Raw genomic sequence first — 23430 nt, forward strand, 5'->3', positions numbered from 1 at the left:
TATGACCAGGAGTGAGTGAGTGAGTGAGTGAGTGAGTGAGTGAGTGAGTGAGTGAGTGAGTGAGTGAGTGGTGAGTGAGTGAGTGAGTGAGTGAGAGAGTGAGAGAGTGAGAGAGAGAGAGAGTGAGAGAGAGAGAGAGAGAGAGAGAGAGAGAGAGAGAGAGAGAGAGAGAGAGAATGAACAGTCCCGGCTCAGCACCACAGAGACTCAGCTCGGACGTCATAATCAACAGGGAACTCATGTGCCCTATTACTCCAGCCAGTTCTCTTGCTGAGTCTGCCTCAGTGATTACCACTTATCCTCTAGTTCAGTTCAGGACCTGCAAAGCAGCCAGACTAGTAGCCTTGTCTGAGCCAGAGCAGCCCGCAGGACAGGATGTCTATCGTAGGGCCTTAAAGCAGCCAGACGCTCCCAAATAAATGACTGAGAAAAACACGGCGGACCAACAGGACTACTTTCCCACAGATTCAACACCTACAGAGCTAACAAAGGACAGATATACTGCACTGAACCAAATGAGACTATTATTCATAGGCTACATCCCAAATGGCGCCCTATCCCCTACAGCAGGGTTTCCCAAACTCGGTTTGATTGTGTTGCTGGTTGGTGTCCAGATATCAGACATCAGTTTATTTCACCAACATCTCTGTAGTACACTGCTCAAAAAAATAAAGGGAACACTTCAACAACACAATGTAACTCCAAGTCAATCACACTTCTGTGAAATCAAACTGTCCACTTAGGAAGCAACACTGATTGACAATAAATTTCACATGCGGTTGTGCAAATGGAATAGACAACAAGTGGAAATTATAGGCATTTAGCAAGACACCCCCAATAAAAGGAGTGGTTCTGCAGGTGGGACCACAGACCACTTCTCAGTTCCTATGCTTCCTGGCTGATGTTTTGGTCACTTTTGAATGCTGGCGGTGCTTTCACTCTAGTGGTAGCATGAGACAGAGTCTACATACAACCCACACAAGTGGCTCAGGTAGTGCAGCTCATCCAGGATGGCACATCAATGCGAGATGTGGCAAGAAGGTTTGCTGTGTCTGTCAGTGTAGTGTCCAGAGCATGGTGGCACTACCAGGAGACAGGCCAATGCATCAGGAGACGTGGAGGAGGCCGTAGGAGGGCAACAACCCAGCAGCAGGACCGCTACCTCCGCCTTTGTGCAAGGAGGAGCAGGAGGAGCACTGCCAGAGCCCTGCAAAATGACCTCCAGCAGGCCTCAAATGTGCATGTGTCTGCTCAAACGGTCAGAAACAGACTCCATGAGGGTGGTATGAGGGCCCGACGTCCACAGGTGGGGGTTGTGCTTACAGCCCAACACCGTGCAGGACGTTTGGCATTTGCCAGAGAACACCAAGATTGGCAAATTTGCCACTGGCGCCCTGTGCTCTTCACAGATGAAAGCAGGTTCACACTGAGCACATGTGACAGACGTGACAGTCTGGAGACGCCGTTCTGCTGCCTGCAAAATCCTCCAGCATGACCGGTTTGGCAGTGGGTCAGTCATGGTGTGGGGTGGCATTTTTTTGGGGGGGCCGCACAGCCCTCCATGTGCTCGCCAGAGGTAGCCTGACTGCCATTAGGTACCGAGATGAGATCCTCAGACCCCTTGTGAGACCATATGCTGGTGTGGTTGGCCCTGGGTTCCTCCTAATGCAAGACAATGCTAGACCTCATGTGGCTGGAGTGTGTCAGCAGTTCCTGCAAGAGGAAGGCATTGATGCTATGGACTGGCCCGCCCGTTCCCCAGACCTGAATCCAATTGAGCACATCTGGGACATCATGTCTCGCTCCATCCACCAATGCCACGTTGCACCACAGACTGTCCAGGAGTTGGTGGATGCTTTAGTCCAGGTCTGGGAGGAGATCCCTCAGGAGACCATCCGCCACCTCATCAGGAGCATGCCCAGGCATTGTAGGGAGGTCATACAGGCACGTGGAGGCCACACACACTACTGAGCCTCATTTTGACTTATTTTAAGGACATTACATCAAAGTAATGTCCATGCAAATCTGGGAGTTTTACTGAACGCTCTCATTAAGTACTGACTAAGCAGACATATATACAGTATATATATACAGTTGAAGTCGGAAGTTTACATACACTTAGGTTGGAGTCATTAAAACTTGTATTTCAACCACTCCACAAATGACTTGTTAACAAACTATAGTTTTGTCAAGTCCGTTAGGACATCTACTTTGTGCATGACACAAGTAATGTTTCCAACAATTGTTTACAGACAGATTATTTCACTTATATCTCACTGTAACACAATTCCAGTGGGTCAGACGTTTACATACACTAAGTTGACTGTGCTTTTATACATCTTGGAAAATTCCAGAAAATGATGTCATGGCTTTAGAAGCTTCTGATAGACGAATTGACATCATTTGAATCAATTGTTTACCTGTGGATGTATTTCAAGGCCTACCTTCAAACTCAGTGTCTCTTTGCTTGACATCATGGGAAAATAAAAATAAATCAGGCAAGACCTCAGAAAGAAATTGTAGACCTCCACAAGTCTGGTTCATCCTTGGGAGCAATTTACAGACACCTGAAGGTACCACGTTCATCTGTACAAACAATAGTACCAAGTAGAGGTCGACCGATTATGATTTTTCAACGCCGATACGGATTATTGGAGGACCCCAAAAAAGGCTGATACCGATTTATCGGCCGATTTTTATTTTATTTATTTGTAATAATAATAATAATAATGACAATTACAACAATACTGAATGAACACTTATTTTAACTTAATATAATACATCAATAAAATCAATTTAGCCTCAAGTAAATAATGAATAATAATAATAATTTGGTTTAAATAATGCAAAAACAAAGTGTTGGAGAAGAAAGTAAAAGTGCAATATGTGCTATGTAAGACAGCTAACGTTTCAGTTCCTTGCTCAGAACATGAGAACATATGAAAGCTGGTGGTTCCTTTTAACATGAGTCTTCAATATTCCGGGGAGGGGTTTTAGGTTGTAGTTATTCTAGGAATTATAGGACTATTTCCCTCTATACCATTTGTATTTCATTAACCTTTGACTATTGGATGTTCTTATAGGCACTTTAGTATTGCCAGTGTAACAGTATAGCTTCCATCCCTCTCCTCGCTCCTCCCTGGGCTCGAACCAGCAACACAACGACAACAGCCACCATCGGAGCAGCGTTACTCATGCAGAGCAAGGGGAACAACTACTAGAAGGCTCAGAGCGAGTGACGTTTGAAACGCTATTAGCGCGCGCTGACTAGTTAGCCATTTCACTTCGGGTACACCAACCTCATCTCGGGAGTTGATAGGCTTGAAGTCATAAACAGCGCAATGCTTGACGCACAACGAAGAGCTGCTGGCAAAACACACGAAAGTGCTGTTTGAATGAATGTTTAAGCGCCTGCTTCTGCCTACCACCGCTCAGTCAGATACTTAGATACTTGTATGCTCAGTCAGATTATATGCAACGCAGGACACGCTAGATAATATCTAGTAATATCATAAACCATGTGTAGTTAACTAGTTATTATGATTGATTGTTTTTTATAAGATAAGTTTAATGCTAGCTAGCAACTCTGCTTGTCTCCTTGTCTCCTTGTGGAGTGCAACGAGAGAGAGGCAGGTCGTTATTGTGTTGGACTAGTTGCAAGAATGGATCCCCTGAGCTGACAAGGTGAAAATCTGTCGTTCTGCCCATGAACAAGGCAGTTAACCCACCGTTCCTAGGCCGTCTGAAAATAAGAATGTGTTCTTAACTGACTTGACTAGTTAAATAGGTATAAAGGTATACAAAAATATATACAGTGGGGCCAAAAAGTATTTAGTCAGTTACCAATTGTGCAAGTTCTCCCACTTAAAAAGATGAGAGAGGCCTGTAATTTTCATCATAGGTACACTTCAACTATGACAGACAAAATGAGAAAAATAAATCCAGAAAATCACATTGTAGGATTTTTAATTAATGTATTTGCAAATTATGGTGGAAAACAAGTATTTGGTCACCTACAAACAAGCAAGATTTCTGGCTCTCACAGACCTGTAACTTCTTCTTTAAGAGGCTGCTCTGTCCTCCACTCGTTACCTGTATTAATGGCACCTGTTTGAACTTGTTATCAGTATAAAAGACACCTGTCCACAACCTCAAACAGTCACACTCCAAACTCCACTATGGCCAAGACCAAAGAGCTGTCAAAGGACAGAACTGAAAAAGTGTGTGCGAGCAAGGAGGCCTACAAACCTGACTCCATTACACCAGCTCTGTCAGGAGGAATTAGTCTAAATTCATCCACCTTATTGTGGGAAGCTTGTGGAAGGAAACCTGAAAAGTTTGACCCAAGTTAAACAATTTAAAGGCAATGCTATCAAATACTAATTTACTATTTGTTAACTTCGGACCCACTGGGAATGTGATGAAAGAAATGAAAGCTGAAATAAATTATTCTCTCTACTGTTATTCTGACATTTCACTTTCTTAAAATAAATTGGTGATCCTAACTGACCTAGGATTACATGTCAGGAATTGTGAAAAACTGAGTTTAAATGTATTTGCCTAAGGTGTATGTAAACTTCGACTTCAACTGTATATATAGTGGGTGGCATCGTCTCTCTGTTTTAGATCCATAGGCTGGCCAACGTGATGAATCTTCAAAATTTAGATAGTCTAGATTCTAGAGTGAAAACTGGATCCCAGTCCCACAGCCAAACTGATTAAATCCAGTTGAGTTGAGTCAAGATTTTCTAAGATTGCTGAGAAACTGCAATGTTGTTTGAACACTAGACCAGGGTTTCTCAAACTCGGTCCTGGGGTCCCTCCTGGGTGCACGTTTAGTTTTTTTGCTCTAACACTACAAAGCTAATTTAAATAATGAACTCATCATCAAGTTTTGATTATTTCAATCCACTGTGTAGTACCACAGCAAAAACCAAAACGTCCGCCCAGGGGGGGGGGGGCCCAGGACCGAGTTTGGAAATCTTAGATAACTCAAGAAATCTGTCATTCATTTAGAGGTTTAAGTCACGCAATTTAACATCTAGCTCAGGTGTTTGGTACAATATCTCTGCCCAGACGTTGCTGATGCATACCAGATCTTACAAAGTAAAAAATTATTATTTTAAGACCACTCCAGGCCACAATTGACCGTTTAAAACCAGATTGAAAGTATGTAGAAATGACAATGGACCTATACATTTAAAACTACAGTAATTGCCCTATTCTGGCTAGATTTTGTCAAACAAATTGGTAACAACAAATATGTTGAATTCCCGATGTGCCCCTCGATGGGAGAACCCTTTGAAGACCCCTTTTTGGTTCCAGGTAGAACGCTCTTGGGTTCCATGCAGAACCCTTTCTACAGAGGCTTCTACATGAACCCAAAAGGGTTCTACCTGAAACCAAATAGGGTTCTGCCTGCAACCAAAAATGGTTCTCTTATGAGGGCAGCCAAAGGACCCTTTTCGGAACCCTTTTTTCCGAAGAGTCTACCGTCACTCTTTCTAAATGGAGGCGATGGAAGAGGGGTGGAGGCAGCTCATATCCAGTAGATTGATGGAGAACAATACAGCACAGACCCTCCACCACCACCCCCGACCGTCTGACTGTCTGACCGCCTCCTCATCTGGTAGGACTACAGCAGATGAGACCTCCGCCTGGTGGTCCTAAAGTGTTTTTATGTGACACTCCCGCATAAAAATGCCTTGCAAGAGAATGGCCTCCCTCCCTGCCAAGTGCCAACTGGTGACTTTCCCTTTGAAAGCAATCCCACTGTAAAAACGACTGCCCTGGACTGCGTCGGAGAAATTGACCCCTAGAGAGAGAGAGAGAGAGAGAAAAACTCTTGCTTCTGCTACACTTTAATGAAAGGGTATTGGCTGGTAAGGATGGAAAACCTCTCGCCGTTGATCCCGGACAGAAACTAGATCCAAGAAGAATCCAAGACTGAGGAGGCAAAGAAAACAACATGAATATGGCCTAGACCTGGACTGACTGTTTTCTTAAGCCCTTTTTACTGCGCACATCTTAGGCACAGTGGATGAGAAAAGCAAACCCTATGTATTGAGTTTGGGCGGTGAATCCGTTTTTAGTGAGTAGAGTAGTCTGTATTTGGCTCAAGATAAATGACTCCCCCCATAAATAACAAGTGGGAGAAGAATCTGAGAATATAGGCTGTTCCCTGCCCAGGGCAAGGAAGGGCAGCCTCCTAACCATCCCTTCTCCCCTCTCTCTTCTTCCCCCTCTCTCCCCGTCTCTCCTTTCCCCGTCTCCCCTCCTCCCCCTGTCTCTCCTTTCCCCTCCTCCCCCTCCGACTCTTCCCTTCCACTCCCCTTTCTCCTAATACCCTCTCACCTCCTCTCCCTTCTTTCCCCTCTCCCTCTCTCCCTGTCCTACAGACTCCCATACTTGAGGTAATGCATGAGATAAGGCTGTTTGTACCAAGGCATATTACATCGCAGTGACTGTAAACATGGGTGGGACAATGTAATGCAATGTCATGTAAGTGAATCAGTGACAATGTATTGTTAGGCTCCATCTCTGGTAAGACTCCATCCCTGACGACATCTACAGATGCACTGCTGCTAGCTACACTGTAGTCTTTTACCCCGTTAACATCACTGCCAACACTATTGTCTGCCTTGTCCTCCTCCCTGTGAGCAAAGAACAATGAAAGAGGACAGACACACAGTCGCACACACCCTGGGACTAGTTGGGCACAATGAAAGCGGACAGGACAGGAACCTCAGCTGTCATCGTCATGGGACCAGGGGGACTTCCTTGACTCTTCAGTAAATTAAAACAGCCTTGAGTAATGAGTTTTTTTGTTTGGTAGATGTTATTACGTGTTTGCTGAGGGGGGCTGTGTGTGTGTGTGTGTGTGTGTGTGTGTGTGTGTGTGTGTGTGTGTGTGTGTGTGTGTGTGTGTGTGTGTGTGTGTGTGTGTGTGTCAGAGGAGGCTGCTGAGGGGAGGAAGGCTCATAATAATGGCTGGAACGGCGTCAATGGAATGGCATCAACAACATGGAAACCAAGTGTTTGATGTATTTGATACCATTCCACCCATTCCACTCCAGTCGTTACCACGAGCCTGTCCTCCCCAATTAAGGTGCCACCAACCTCCTGTGGTGTGTGTGCAGTTTTGGAAAAAGCACCCAATTGTCATACTTGAGTTAAAGTAAAGATACCTTGATAGAAAATGACTTTAAGTCAAAGTCACCCAGTAAAACTCTACTTGAGTGAAAGTCTGAATGTATTTGGTTTAATATATACTTAATTATCAAAAGTAAATGTAATTATTCAAATATACTTAAGTATCAAAAGTAAAAGTATAAATCATTTCAAGTTACTTATATAAAGCAAACATGACGGCACCATTTTCTTATGTTTTAAATGTACGGATAGCCATAGGCACACTGACATTTTCTTATGTTTTAAATGTACGGATAGCCATAGGCACACTGACATTTTCTTTACCTTTATCTAACTAGGCAAATCAGTTAAGAACAAATTCTTACTTTCAATGGCGGCCTAGGAACAGTAAGTTAACTGCCTTGTTCAGGGGCAGAACGACAGATTTTTACCTTGTCAGTTGAGGGATTCAATCTTGCAACCTTTCGGTTACGAGTCCAACACTCTAAACACTAGGCTACCTGCCACCCCCATTTACAAATGAAGTATGTGTATTTAGCGAGTCCACCAGATCAGAGGTAATAGGGATGACCAGCGATGTTCTCTTGATAAGTGAGTGAATTTGACCATTTTCCTGTCCAAAATGTAATGAGTACTTTTGGGTGTCAGTGAAAATGTATGAAGTGAAAAGTATAATATTTTCTTAAGGAATGTAGTGAAGTAAAAGTATTCAAAAATATAAATAGTAAAGTAAAGATACCCCAAAATGCCATCACTGTTTTCATGCTCTCAGGTAAAAGACCTGTTGAATTAAATGAAGAGAGAGGCAGAGCCAGAGAGGAGTGTGAGAAAAGGCTGCCCCCTTTCTCTGCGCCGACATCTGATCCGCCTGGTGCTCTTCACAAGGTAACCCGAAGCAGGCAGTCACAACAAAGACCAGCAGAGCCAGAGCACAAAGAGACTGGAGAACTACTGGGGACGGGGCCCACCAACCAGCTAGCCTACTGCCACCTCACCCAGAGAGAGAGAGAGGGGGGATAGAAGGGATGTGTGAGAGAGATAGAGAGAGAGAGAGAGGGAAGGGGGAGAGTAGGATAAAGAGAGTGAGAGGAGGGGAGACAGATAAGGGGTAGAGAGAGAAATGGGAGTGGAGTGAGAAGGGGAGAAGAGAGGATGAGAAGAGAGGGGGAGAAAGAGGTGGAGTATTGGGGGAGGAGTATTGGCAGGATGACATAGGACCCTATCCCCCCCCCTGCAGGTTCTTGTTGAGAGAACCAACTAAAACGAGCTCGGCAGCCACATTAAGGTATTAACATAATTAAGCCTGAGCTAACTGAGGTGGTCATTAACATGCTAAATACAATGGCAGAACCACATTCTCTGAACCACCAGGACAATCAAACATTCCAATCCCATTGTCCCAAACAACTTACAGTGATGACAACTAATGATAGTACTGATCTGTACATACCCCCTTTCCTGTAGTCAACTGAGCAAATCACCCTCTAGTGGCCTCATGGGTGGAATGTTATACATTTTTGTCATAATTTCCTAATTAATAAACTTTTTTTTTTTAAACCTGCCGAAAAATTGGTGTTTCTATGTCCAATGGTTTTGTTATATTTCAGTGTTCTGTGATGTATATAAAGTGTAATATTAGGATGCAAATTCAAAATGATATCTGACATAGTACAGGTGTCCTCTTTTTTTAAGCCCATCACCATGTGTGTATGATGTATACTTTTGTTTCAAAGTAAATGTGTTTAAGACTACCAAGAAACGCTGCGTGACCCTGATTTAGCCCACTGCGGTAACTAAAACACAAAGTAAATGTGTTTAAGACTACCAAGAAACGCTGCGTGACCCTGATTTAGCCCACTGCGGTAACTAAAACACAAAGTAAATGTGTTTAAGACTACCAAGAAACGCTTGCGTGACCCTGATTTAGCCCACTGCGGTAACTAAAACACAAAGTAAATGTGTTTAAGACTACCAAGAAACGCTTGCGTGACCCTGATTTAGCCCACTAAAACACAACTAAAACACAAAGTAAAAAAGTCATATAAAAAATGAATGTAATATGCTACATAGATTTAATGTATAAACAGTTGGTATCGAGGAAAATGTATGATCTAACACTGATCTGCTTCTCTGCAGACAATGAATCCATTGCTACTAAGCAACATAATAGCTGAATTGATGGCGTGAAAAGCGTTAAAACACAAGCGTGTAAAATCCCCATGACACCATCTTGATGTGGCAGTTAGCAGCAACAGGCTTTCCAGCTGTGGTGTGGCTGTGAGTCTGTCCTACAGTCAGTCGGCTCTGCTCTGCTCTCCCTGCAACGCAGGAGCCAGGGCTGACTGTTGTTCAGCCCATCACTTTCCCCTCTGAAGACCTGGGTTCAAATCATATTGAAAATCGTTCAAATACTTTTAGCCTTTGATGTACCCTGCCTGGAGTGCCAGGTGGGCGGAGTTTGCAAGTTTGTGTCTTTTCTATTGGTTCCACTGCAACAGACAAGCTCAATCCAGGACAGAAAAAGTATTTGAAATAATTTGAATTTAGTGCTTGAACCCAGGTCTGGAAGCCTTGCCCCGAAAACCCCCTCATCTCCCCTGGGCCTTCTGACTCTCAGACATTTGTATAAGTTCTCTACCAGTCGCCGCTTGCCAATGGAGACCCAAAGAGGCAAACGTCTAGACGTCTACTGCCAATCTCACACATACGTTATGTAGACGTAAAGACTCGGTGTGATATCTGACAACCATTTCAGTAACAAAAAATAATAATAATAATAACTGAGGTATGGCTGCCCCTCAAAACTGTTTGTTAATTCATGAAACAAGCCATAAAAACTGGATGAACGACCTTTTCGGAGCAAAACAACAAGTAATTGAGCTACGGTTGCCCCTCAAAACTGTGTGTAAGTGTATTTATGTATTTTTCCTCCAATGGGTCTGGATCGGAGACATGAGAAGAATGATCTACGCCGTTCATAGCCTGTTGAGTCCTGCCGAGATGAGTTTCCAGACAATGATCATAATAAGGTTCTTTGAAGCCGGACCAGGCTTGTTATGATCAGGCCAGGGTGGGAACTATCAAGCCATGTCTGGGGTTCAGGGGCTCTGTGAAGGAGCCAAATGCTCAAACGTCTAACGTGAATCTAAAGCCGCGTGGTGGCATTTCCAAGCGGGCAGAACTCGTTGAAATGACGCAATTGCAACCAGATAACATCCAACTGGTTGAAATTACATCAATACAACCAGTTTCGCCCCCTGGGTCACTCTTGTTGCGAATGTCCAAAACATACCAATGACCTTATCACACAACAATGTCCTAGAATGCCCCCACAAAACACGGCTACTGGCCAACCAACCAATGTTTTGACACAGGAAACAGAGGAACGAAAAAGGTTAGGAGATGAAACATAAACCAAATGGCCACCACAATTGATCATGAATCAGGCATTCGTTCATTCCAGCGTGGCCAACGGACGTCCTGTTTGTTCCCCTCGGGCCGACCAGAGGGAAGCCCCAGACCAGAGGATATACGCATGGTATGCCAGGAATGCAGGTAGATTAATGCCTCAGTAAGTCAGGTCGTGGCCCGCCGGCCCTTTCGGCACCCTGCACAGTCAGCCAGAGTGTCAGCTTGAGATCTGCTGCAGCCTGGAGGGAAAGACACAACAGAACCAGGAGAGCTGTCTATCTGGAACTAAAGGCTCTGGAATGTCACCCAAATGTGGAATTATAGACCAGAATTTGACGGACATAACTTTAACTAACCGCAAAACAACCCGCTCTGAATCGGGAACGGTGTGCCATTTGGAACACAAACGTAGTGTTAAAGCCGTACGCCATTAGTCCTTCAACTGGATTTACACCCGCCTGTCCCTGTGAGGGTCGGAACGTAAAAGAGTAAAAGAGTGCAGCACAAAAGGCACCAAGGGATGAGGGCCCCTGTTTAAATAACCCAACCAACAGAGTCCCCATTGTATTGAGGAGGAAACCACTTCTATCCAAAGGAACGTCTAGGGGCTCACTGCAGCTGCATCAGAGACAGAGCATGCAACCCCCCACCCCTTTTTACTTCATACCTACACACACACACACACACACACTGCATGCACATACACACTAACACATTGACATATACATAAATACAGCCGCCACACTCCCTCACACACAAACAACACTCGACTACGTGAACCACACCAAGGATCAAACCAAATGGCTTGTTGTACAGAAGGCAGTACACCGAGCTATGTACGCTCGTTCTGTAGACTTCATATCCCAAAGTCACAGCGAGGAGAACACTGTTTGTGTTCAGCCTCCAGCCCAGACCATTCGAGTTGAAGTCTTGAGTACTCTTGAACAGGATCAAGGTGGTCGGTTGAGTGACTGTCTTAAAATAATGGAAGAATGGAATGGAAGAATCTTTGTTCGGTCAGGTGGGTCACACGAAGAATCTCACAGAGTCACTGACGTTCCGTGTGCGTAGAGACATGCTGGATCTGTTCAGTCATGCTCTTCAACTTGACCTGGGCTTTTCAAAGAAAATAACTCGCTCTGCTCAGAAAAGCACTAAAAAAAACATTGTTCTGGGCCCGTAAAGACGAACCCATAATGGAGGACTAGATATAGCCTGGGGGAGAGAGAGCCAGATGGAACTGCCTTCACTTGGGACTATGCCCCCACAGTCCCTCCTCTCCTCTCTGCAGCTGTATGGTCCTAGCCTTGGCGGTGACAGAGACATATGTACGATTCTCCCAGCGGGAGTTTGTGGCATAGCAAATAAACAAAAGATGACCCCCAACACCACACACGCACGCACACACACTGCCTCTTTAGAACTGTCGAATGTGTTGACAGAGGTTAGCGTGGTCAGAGCAGGATGCATAACATGATTTAAGTTGTCCAATAAAACGCTGCACACAGTTGAGGCCATTAGTTCCAGCTGAGTGGCATCTCTCAAACACTCTGTCCTCCTGACTCAACTCAGAGTGATCACAGAGGGGGGTAGAAGTTGGAGTCACTTTGGAGTTGGAGTCACGTAGGTGCTTTCTGTCTCGTGTCGCCTCTCTGTTTTTCAGTTACCCTTCCTATCCTTCCTCCAACTTCTCAAAATCTCATTCCACATATATCCGTGAGGCCATTCGGACTCGACTCCCCCCCCCTCCCAGGTCTTTTCAGTGCTCTCTGATCATAGAAATAGAAGGAATAGACTAAGGGGCAAATGAAACGGACAAAAGCCCCCCTGTGACGAAGACACACTGTAGGCAAGACTCCCGCCAGTGGAGAAACCTTTGTTTCCTTGCTGAAATGTTTGTTGTTGCTGTCACAGGTGCAAACAGGATATTTGTTAAAGCCATATTATACTACTGTAGTTGTTAGCGCTTCACCTTTCCCTTGCCATTTATTGCAGCCTTTTCTCACCCCCGAGTGGGAGTGACATTTGTAGTGCACAACACTCATGAAGCTGCGATCTATCTTCTTCTGTTTACTCCTGAGAGCTTCTCAGTCTCTGTGTTGTCACTGTATGTACCTGGCCTGCGCACCAGAATAGACCCTAGCCAAATGTTTATACAGGAAGTGCCTGTTCTGGGATGTTCTCCTCAGTTCACAGCTGCATTTGAGCCGAGGAGACCCCACCTGTGCCTTGTGCTGTTAGGAGACGTTCTGCCTTTTCTTTGGAATGCTGACATGTAAAGTCAGAAGTTTGTATTGATATATATATATATATATTTGTAAACATAATATAAACATAATATAAACATATATATGTATATATATATATATATTTGTAAACATAATTGAATTGTACATATCAGCATCATCACCAGCGCTGTGTAAATACATTTGATCACCATTTACACCTCTACCTGCCTGCCTCGTTATCCTTAAGCCTGCTAGAAAGACCCTATTTTGCAACCCAAGACTGATCATTTGACAGTCCACTCATGGCTCATTTCCACTTCTATTTCGATCTCGCTATGACTACTGCTGATGTCAGAGGAGGGGTGGAGGAGTCCCTTTGTCAGCACTTTCCGTCTCATTTCACTTCCCCTACGGTTCACTTAACCCTCTCACTGTGCACACCACGTCATTTCAACGTGAATAATTGGGTAATATTTGGTTGAGCCGTTGATCAGTGACATTACAACCTTCGCTCACACCACTCAAAAAGACAGACGAACGTTTGCTGAATTTCCAAAGGTCTATCGCTGCGCGTTCAATCCTTTAAAAAGCACAGCAACTTTATTTATTCATACAAGATATTAATGTGTTACCACTGTGCTTCATCTAATGGCACAACCAAATGACCTGGATTGCAGTTGAGATTACATTAAAAAAATACAGTGATCCATGCTGTTCAAGATTCTGCACAGCAATTGTGAAGATCTCCACAGACCTGGGATGACCTGTGCATACTATCTTAAACATGCACATTTTATATGATTACATAAGGAGAAATGTACAGTTACATTAAGTAACCTCAAAATGTGGCCATGGATGTGTTACACATTTTAAGGTTGAATGTTACATTAGTTTGCGAGAAAGTCTTAAAACTGCAGTATGTGACTTTTTAGGCGACCCCCGGCCAAATTCAACTAGAAATGTGAGTTATAGATGTCATTCTCATTGAAAGTAAGTCTAAGAAGCTGTAGATCTGTTCTATGTGCGCTATTTCTATGCGTGCCATTCTTAAGCTTTATTTTTGCGTCTTTTACTTTAGTTTTTTTTACACCGGCTTCAAACAGCTGAAAATACAATATTTTGGGTTATTGAAAATGTACTTCACGGCGGTACAATGATTCTCTACACTTGCTTGTTTTGTCACACAAACTGAAATTAAACTAACTATTAGAATTCTGGCAACCAGGAAATGGCAGAGCCATTTCTGCATATTGCATCTTTAACTTTAGGCTATTTACTCTATTACAAATGTAATATTTTGTTGTGTTTGGTTGACATAGCAAACCAAATATCAACATTTAAAGGAGATTCATCTACTGCTTGTATAGTTCCATCTGAGCCACTGGCTTAATCCCATTCTTTAACTTTGATTTTTGGTTGAGTTGGAGACGTGAATCCAACTTAATAGGCTATTTGTTGTATTCCAGAGATGTATCTTCTGTCACTGACTTTAATTTTATTTTGTCTACAAATTAATATTTGATATGTTGGATTCATCTCCAGCTCAACCAAAACGTTCAAGAATAGGACTAAATCAAATCACACTGTAAACACACTTTAAATCAAGTTTGATTTGATTCGTACAATTCTTTAACTTAGACTTGTGGTTGAGATGGAGATGAATCCAACATATCAATTAAACATTTTCAGACAAACAAAGATTAAAGTCAGACAAGTCAGAGACACAAATGGAAGTTTCCAAGCAGAAGATCTCCACCAAATGTTGATATTTGGTTGTGTTGGCTACAATTCAATATCACTGAATATCATTAAATCAACCAGAACTTGAAACTATGTTTTTTTTTGTTGAATTCTGGGTTGATGACTTTGCAAATACTATACAGGCCTAAATAGTATCATTGATGATATATGAGCGATGCTATACATTTACTCTGTTAACCCTACCACTTTGGAATGACTAATGTCATAGCTAAGCAGACGGTGCTTGGCAGACGATGGGAGACTAAAGGGTAGCAGAAGGTGCTGCTCAGTGGATATAACGTGGAACACCTGATGAGCTTTTAAAGCTACACATTCAACGTATTTCATACAAGGTTTATCTATGTTGAAATTAAGTTACCATGGTGACATCATCTCGTGGTTGAAATTGCACCCTCGGAAACGGCCGTTCACATTAATGACTTATTTCGTATCCAATGTATTTTCCACGTAGATTCCACGTCCCAATACGTTGAAATACGTTGAAACAATGTTGAGTCAACCAGCTTGAGCCCCAGTGGGCTCCTTACCTTCCTGCAACCTGAAAATGTAATCCCCACACAAATATCCATGAGCTCCTGCAAACCAGAGGGACTTTCCTGCCTGTACCACAGTCAAACCTCAGAGTATGGTGCAACCCTCTGCAACACTCTGGTTGTGTCCCAAATAGCAACCTAGTCCCTATCTAGCGCACTACTTTTGACCAGAGCCCTCTGACTCTGTTAAGGTGGACTACAACCAACGTAATCGAGTAGAGAAGATAATCTGGCACTTTCCCCCCAAAAATGTAAAAATGTAAAGATGTTTGTGTGTGTGTGTGTGTGTGTGTGTGTGTGTGTGTGTGTGTGTGTGTGTGTGTGTGTGTGTGTGTGTGTGTGTGTGTGTGTGTGTGTGTGTGTGTGTGTGTGTGTGTGTGTGTGTGTGTGTGTGTGTGTGCTGTTGTTAACATTGTTAAAACGTTGTTAAAGTCATCACAGCAGCAGGCAGCCAGTTCAAAGGGAATCTTCCCTCTGTGAGCCTAGCTGAGCCTAGCTGAGCTGTCCTGTGGTCCCAGCCCAGACCTGACCACAGGAATCCAGCGAGCGGTGGAGTGGAATTGTGCGGGGGCACTTTGAAAGAAGATCCATCCAGAACGCCAAGGCCCCGGCCCCCATTCCAACTGCTCCAGACATACACACCTTTCAAAACCCCACCACCACCACCTCCACATCTCTCTCATAAGGAGAAAGGCATATGGAGAAGGTTAGCTAATAAGCCAGACCCTAATTTGGTGAGTAGGACGTAAGGAATCCGAAGGAAGGAAAACCCATGCTGCCACAGTGAGAGAGAAGTTCCATTTTTCATGTAGTATTCCATCAGGCTTAGCTAGTATCCCACAAACCCATAGCGTTTAAAGTCAAAGCTCCCTAGTATCCCACAAACCCATAGCGTTTGAATTCAAAGCTTCCAAGGACACAATAATGAGAAGGTAAGGGGATAAGACGAAAGACTTGAGACTCCTGAGAGGGATAGGATCACCCTGCTCTTTGATGCTGACACACAGTATCCGTGCATAGATATACACTGATTGCACATGTGTTTCTAGTCTAGTATAGTGTCCATGTGTCTGGCTGCATCCCAAACGGCAGCCTATTTCCCATGAGCACTGGTCAAAAGTAGTGCACTATATAGGGAATACAGTGCCATTTGGGGAACAGTCTCTGTCTGTGGTCTGCCTACAGTACATGGTGGTGGTCCTGTACAGGGCTGACTATGGCCCAGTGCCGGCAATGCAATTGCCTCTGTAAAAGAGAGAGAGAGAGAAGATGTCGAGAAGACAGCTGTTCCCAGCCACAGAAGAAGATAAACAGAGCTAGTGCTGTTTCTGAAGAGCAAGAGAGAGTGTTTGTTTATGTCACATTTGTTTATTATCTATTTCACATGCTTTGGCAATGTAAACATATGGCCAATAAAGCCCTCTGAATTAGAGGAGAGAGAGAGAGAGAGAGAGAGAGAGAGGAGAGAGAGAGAGAGAGAGAGAGAGAGAAATAAGAGATGCCTTTTGCACATTCTCCCGGTTAGACTTGACCTGACCAGACTGCATGAAGTACTCTAATTTAACCCAGGGGTCTCATCTCATCCCATCCCCTTGCCCCCCTCCCCACTCAGACCCTCCTCCATCTTCCTCTCCCATCCACAGAAGAGTGATTCTGCTCAGGTCGTTACCGTAGGCTGTGGATATTACTGTACTGGCACAGCCTACACCCATGACATCATAATGTGCTGCTGACATCCCAAAGGCCAAGGGATGTCTGGGAGCAGTCTGCCTCTGTCTGAGAGGAGGAGGCTGCCCCACGAGACAGAAACATTGAAACATCCCTAGTACACACACAACCTCCCAAACGCTCACACGCAGTAATGCACATTCACACCACAGGAGGTTGGTGGCACCTTAATCGGGGAGGACGGGCTCGCGGTAATGGCTGAAGTGGAATAAGTGGAATGGTATGAAATACATCAAACACATGGTTTCCACTTGATGCACATCCGTACACAGTGGAAACACAACAAGGTGAGATGGAAGAATGTTGTGATTAGACAATTCTATTTATGGAAAACAGTTATAACAGTTTTATTTGCATAGACAATTCCACCATGCTTCTTGTAACAAAATGGAGACAGGAAACAGGTTTGACTCAACGAAAATATGACCAATCTACTGTGGGAAACAGAGTGAAACAGCAATGTAAAATCCCAGTGTTTTCAGCAAATAGTATCAATCTCTCTGCGAAGGAAATCCCCCAGTGTGACCTGAACTCTAATCACGCCTGGCTAGTCAACGGGTGCTCTCTTCCTGACAACCTCCCAACTTCAACCTCCCAACTTCAACCTGGTGTGTGTGTGTGTGTGTGTGTGTGTGTGTGTGTGTGTGTGTGTGTGTGTGTGTGTGTGTGTGTGTGTGTGTGTGTGTGTGTGTGTGTGTGTGTGTGTGTGTGGAGCTTTGATCTGCGAAGAGGGCCTTCACGTTTACCGCCATAGTTGATATCTCTTGTATTGGTATAAATGTTTTCATGATTTATCCAGTTAAATCAATTACGCATCGTATTTGTCTCTTATGACAGAGAGATTAACACAAACTGCAAGATTTGGTTCTGGCTTCTGGGATTACGTGAAGTGATTAGCCGACCCTTCTGTCATCGTCGTGATTTAAGAACGATCGTTTCGAACAAAGGCACTAATGGCCATGAGAGGACACAGACCTGTTGATACATAACACACCCCTTGACGCGGTGCGTCTGGAAAATATGATGTCTACAAACAACTGTTTCTGCATGACCCCCAAAAGTCCTAACTAAGTGAGAGCAGTTTCTCGCTGAGCATAGTCTTTGATTACTAACCCCCTGGCTCCTGCAGGCAGTCCTCCGTGCGGGAGAGATGATGTGAAATACGTGGCTATTTCTTATAATAGTTTGTCATGATGGCGCAAAACTGAGACTTTAGCACAGCAGTCAACAAGGGCAGGGATTTGGTCGGGACAACATAGAAAAATCAGGGAAAAGTGATTAAAAGTAGGATATTTGTATGGGGGGGGGGGGATAAGTTAGTTTCAATGGCATATAAATAGAGGATAATGATAGAAAATCAAGAATTCCTGATTCCTTGAGCAGTTTCTCACTGTGCAGGCGTGTCTCTTCACATAGTAATCAGAGAAAATATCCTTGGTTACAGATAGTTGTCATACTATCAGATACTTAACACACGTGGGGCCTAGTGGGTTTCCCACCTGAGCTGCTGCCTTGAGCCTCTTGACCACAGACACATAGACAGTTAGGCCCACATAATGTGTTCTAGTTCGATCTGTATCCTCTTGGCATAGTGGCTACGGTACACTGCAGTCTGGCAAGCCAGTGTTCAGGTGGCTCTGTGACAGAGTAACAGAGAGACTTGGACAGACATGAATGTCCCTAGGTGGACTAATGTACAGTCACAGAGGACAGTATACAAGAGGCAGGTATTCTCAGGAGAGATGTTGATTGGTTTAATTAAGCTGTAGAGTATCATGAGTACAGTAGAGTATGGTAAAGTACCGTGCAGTGGAGTACAGTAGAGTTCATTACAGTGGAGTACGGTAGGGTAGAGTAAAGTACAGTAGAGTACATTACAGTAGAGTATGGTAAAGTACAGTGCAGTAGAGTACAGTAGAGTACATTACAGTAGAGTATGGTAAAGTGCAGTAGAGTACAGTAGAGTTCATTACAGTGGAGTACGGTAGGGTAGAGTAAAGTACAGTAGAGTACATTACAGTAGAATATGGTAAAGTACAGTGCAGTAGAGTACAGTAGAGTACATTACAGTGGAGTACGGTAGGGTAGAGTGCGGTAGAGTAAAGCAGAGTACAGTAAAGTAGAGTAGAGTATCTGCGACATGCAATACTGTTACTGTAGAGTCGGTACACAGTGGCTAAACTCCGGGTGGCCGTGTGTGATGTGGTGTGGTGAGGTTAGTCATATGAGTGGGAAACACTAGACTAACACTTGTGAGCAAACACATTTGTCGCTGGATAACATGGCGTACTGACATGGTCAGTGGAAGCCATACTGGCAGAGAAAGAATGTTTTGATTCATGGTGGAATTAAGTGATTAGTCTTTCTTTGTTTAGACTCTTAAATTGGTAGTTTGGAGGGACGTGAGAACTGGGGACAGTTTGTTTTGAAAGAATGACAAGGAACCTCACTTTCTAATGTAAGAATAAGAAACAGTTTGCATAACTACTGGCCCATAGCTATTGACACAGCTACAGTGCGTTCAGGAGGTATTCAGACCCTTTGACTTTCTCCACATTTTGTTACATTACAGCCTTATTCTAAAATGGATGAAATAAATATTTTTCCTGCTCAATTTACACACAATAGCCCATAATGACAAAGCGAAAAAAGGTTTTTCTAAATTTTTGCACATTTTTAAAAAAGAAAAACAGAAACACCTTATTTACATAAGTATTGCGACCCTTTGCTAATAGACTCGAAATTGAGCTCAGGTGCATCCTGTTTCCAATGATCATCCTTGAGATGTTTCTACAACTTGATTGGAGTCCGTCCACCTGTTGTAAATTCAATTGATTCGACGTGATTTGGCAAGGCAAACACCTGTTTATATAAGGTCCCATAGTTGACAGTGCATGTCAGAGCAAAAACCAAACCATGAGGTCGAAATAATTGTCCGTAGATCTCCGAGACTGGGGAAGGACACCAAAACAATTCTGAAGCATTGAAGGTCCCCAAGAACACAGTGGCCTCCGTCATTTTTAAATGGAAGAAGTTTGGATCCACCAACACTCTTCCTAGAGCTGGCCCTCCGGCCAAACTGAGCTATCTGTGGAGAAGGGCCTTGGACAGGCAGGTGACCATGAACCCAATGGTCACTCTGAAGGAGCTCCAGAGTTCCTCTGTGGAGATGGGAGAATCTTCCAGAAGGACAACCATCTCTGCAACACTCCACCTATCAGGTCTATAGGTAGAGTATGGCCACTCCTCAGTAAAATGCACAAGACAGCCCTCTTGGAGTTTGCCAAAAGGCACCTAAAGGACTCTCAGACCACGAGAAACAAGATTCTCTGGTGTGATGAAACCAAGATTGAACTCTTTGGCCTGAATACCAAGCGTCACGTCTGGAGGAAACCTGGCCCATCCCTACGGTGAAACATAGTGGTGGCAGCATCATGCTGTGGGTTTGTTTTCAGCGGCAAGGACTGGGAGACTAGTCAGGATTGAGGGAAAGGTGAACGGGCAGCAGGTAGCCTAGTGGTTAGAGCGTTGGACTAGTAACCGAAAGGTTGCAAAATCGAATCCCCGAACTGACAAGGTAGAAATCTGTCATTCTGCCCCTGAACAAGGCAGTTAATCCACTGTTCCTAGGCCGTCATTGAAAATAAGAATTTGTTCTTAACTAACTTGCCTAGTTAAATAAAAGGTTAAAAAAATACTAAAATAAAAAACAGAGCAAAGTACAGAGAGATCATTGATGAAAACCTGCTCCAGAGTGCTCATGACCTCAGAGTGGGGCGAAGGTTCACCTTCCAACAGGACAACAACCCTAAGCACACAGCCAAGACAACGCAGGAGTGGCTTCGGGACTAATCTCTGAATGTCCTTGAGTGACCCAGCCAGAGCCCAGACTTAAACCTGATTGAAAATCTCTGGAGAGGCCTGAAAATAGCTGTGCAGCGACACTCCCCTTCCAACCTGACAGAGTTCAGGAGGATCTGTAGAGAAGAATGGGAGAAACTCCACAAATACAGGTGTGCCAAGCTTGTAGCATCATACCAAGAAGACTCTATGCTGTAATTACTGCCAAAGGTGCTTGAACAAAGTACTGAGTAAAGGGTCTGAATACTTATGTAAATGTGATATTTCATTTTTCCAATAGTGTTTATTGTCGCAATAAGCTTTCTTAAAATGATAAAAGTGTTAATTTACAAATATATATTTACTGCACATTTAATTTAACTAGGCAAGTCAGTTAAGAACAAATTCTTATTTACAATGAAGGCCTACCCCGGCCAAAACCCTAACCAGGACGACACTGGGCCAATTGTGCACCGCCCTTTGGGTCTCCAATCACTGCAGGCTGTGATACAGCCATTATAAAATGTAGTATAAACCATAAAGGCCCAAAGCCCATTATTGAATTATTTACAATAAAGAGACGATTTGTACCAATCCATTCAGAACCAACTTGTTTTAGAATCAAAGGCATTTCAAATAATACAAACCGAGGCCACCAACTTTAAATTGTTGATCGCTTTGGCCCATAACTGTGCATCAGTATTGTGCACAAAGAAAGTATCTTTTGGCCTCTTGATTTAGGATGACAGACACGCTTGACACTTCAGCTGTTGATCAATGGATAAAGTGGGTGTTGACTGTGTGCACAGCGTCACAAAGCCCCAGCGCAACTCAAGCCTGTGAAGCGGGACGGCATTCAAAGATGATGAAGGGGGGGCAATAGAGGAGAGGGGGTGGTTCCTCTTTTACGATCTCCCCGGTGTGGGAGTTTTAGGGGAATTCAGAAAATGTTGTCGTCGGAATCTGTCATGGAATTACCTAAATGCGACTCTGGCTAAACTTGAAACTAAAAAAAATGTGTAGTCCATTGGGAATTTTTACTATACGTGTCATGAAACGTTTGATAATGAAAGTGAAATTGCACTCTGAAAACGAGCCAAATCTTGAACAAGCTACTGGACTTCGGTAAATTAGCCCAAAGCCTCGAGTTGACTTTTTTTTTTTTAAACAAAAGAATCGAAGGAACTAGTGGGAGAAACAGATAGGTGTGGGGGTGGGACAGAACTGGTCGGCTGATATAGAATACCAGCAACTCCAGCATTACAGGAGAAGAAGAATGTAAAAGTGGGATAGGTTAATTTCGCTCACTCTTATGATGATAACATCTTGCTTTCCACAAGAAGTACACACGAGACAATATAAACTGACCAACTGTCTTACTGTAAACGGCATCAGAGTGTACTGTCAGACATATGTATTGTCTTGTTTAAGCATTTGTGTTTGATCATGGTTAATTCTACGGTTGTTAGAAACCTGTTTTGGGCTTATTGACCAACTGTGATGCATATTATAAAAGGAATAAAATCACAAAGGAAAAAAAATAACATATAAGTGTTGCATGTGTGAATCCATGAGCTGTTGTTGAGCTGTTTCACCGAATCAAACGGTGAAACTATGGGCTACTAATTAAAAACAAACAGAATATTCACACAGGCCTACTCCTAATCATATGGTAGGTAATATGTTCTGTAGCGCGTATCATTTCAGCATGACAGATCTGTGAGTAGCCTAATGTTTTATTTTATGTTAATTGTGCGCTTCAGAAGTTTCTCTCTATGACAATCTGGAGCTTGGTAAGGTAAACCAAACCAAGTAGCCATTTCAATTCAAACATGTCTCTGAGGCTGCAGTCACTTACCAAAACTAAAGCAAATCTCTCCTCCAACTCCGACTGGTCAGGCATGGGCACTTTCATTGGCATCATATGATGCTTCATATTGTCCGACTGTCCATCCACACTTTCAATATTCCCCATGGTTAAAAGTAGTACTGTATCCTTATAGTAGAGTAAATAAAGTTCCCTCTTCCGAGCGTTTTTTCAGAGTTTTTCCAAAAGTGCGAAAACTCCCTGCGTTCCTCCAAAATGCACCAGTGCGTTATTACAAAATCAGCCACTTCTGTTCCAAAAGTTCAAGTTTAAATCAAACGTTTACACCACACCCGTTCCATACGGTCTCATTTAAAATTAAATAAAAACGTATCCTTTTGCATTTGTAGAGAACTCTCATCTGTATTTTACTCTAAAACTGAACCTCACCTCAAAAGTAACAATTGTTTTCTGTTCCAAAGAATGGTTTCCGATTTACCAGGCCAATCCATCTCCATCTATTTCTGTAAAATCGTCTTTCAATAATATATGTTTCAACCCACCCAAATAGCGACTTATTGGTTGCTAGACTGAACTTTCTTGGCTACGATGCCTTTGCATTCATTATTGTTGTGCGATCCAGATGGTTGTGTGATTCGGTCTAGAAGACTCTTCTATGTGCTTCCACCCAGAAGCAGGCTTTTTGCTATTGTCCCGCCCTTGGTGGGGTTTACTCTCCCTATTGAGGCGTTGACTTATCAATCACACTGCCTATCGCGCTCTACTCGCACACATTATACGCCTGGATCACACCGACAGTTTTATTGCGCTAAAATGATCTGCGGAATCATCTGGATATGTGTGCAACAAAACTTAAACATTCACCTTCTGCTACTATTTATGTCAAGCCGTCTACACATACAATTTGAGGCATATGCTCAAATACGCACCACACAGCAACTGTCTCTGC

The 23430-nt window shown here is 43.5% G+C and overlaps 1 protein-coding gene across 5 annotated transcripts in view; it reads right to left on the reverse strand.

The window, feature by feature from the left end:
• LOC118360099 (formin-like protein 3) overlaps positions 1-23122 on the reverse strand; it is a 56921-nt gene extending 33799 nt beyond the window's left edge. For all 5 annotated transcript variants that reach the window (XM_052482455.1, XM_052482453.1, XM_052482454.1 and 2 more), the window contains exon 1: positions 22512-23122. In XM_052482455.1, coding sequence (XP_052338415.1) covers positions 22512-22628 — 117 coding nt within the window. In that variant the 5' untranslated portion in view covers positions 22629-23122. The remainder of the gene's footprint in view (positions 1-22511) is intronic.
• Positions 23123-23430: the final 308 nt, after the last annotated feature.

The sequence above is a fragment of the Oncorhynchus keta genome, chromosome 27, assembly GCF_023373465.1.
Source record: "Oncorhynchus keta strain PuntledgeMale-10-30-2019 chromosome 27, Oket_V2, whole genome shotgun sequence".
NCBI lineage: Eukaryota > Metazoa > Chordata > Actinopteri > Salmoniformes > Salmonidae > Oncorhynchus > Oncorhynchus keta.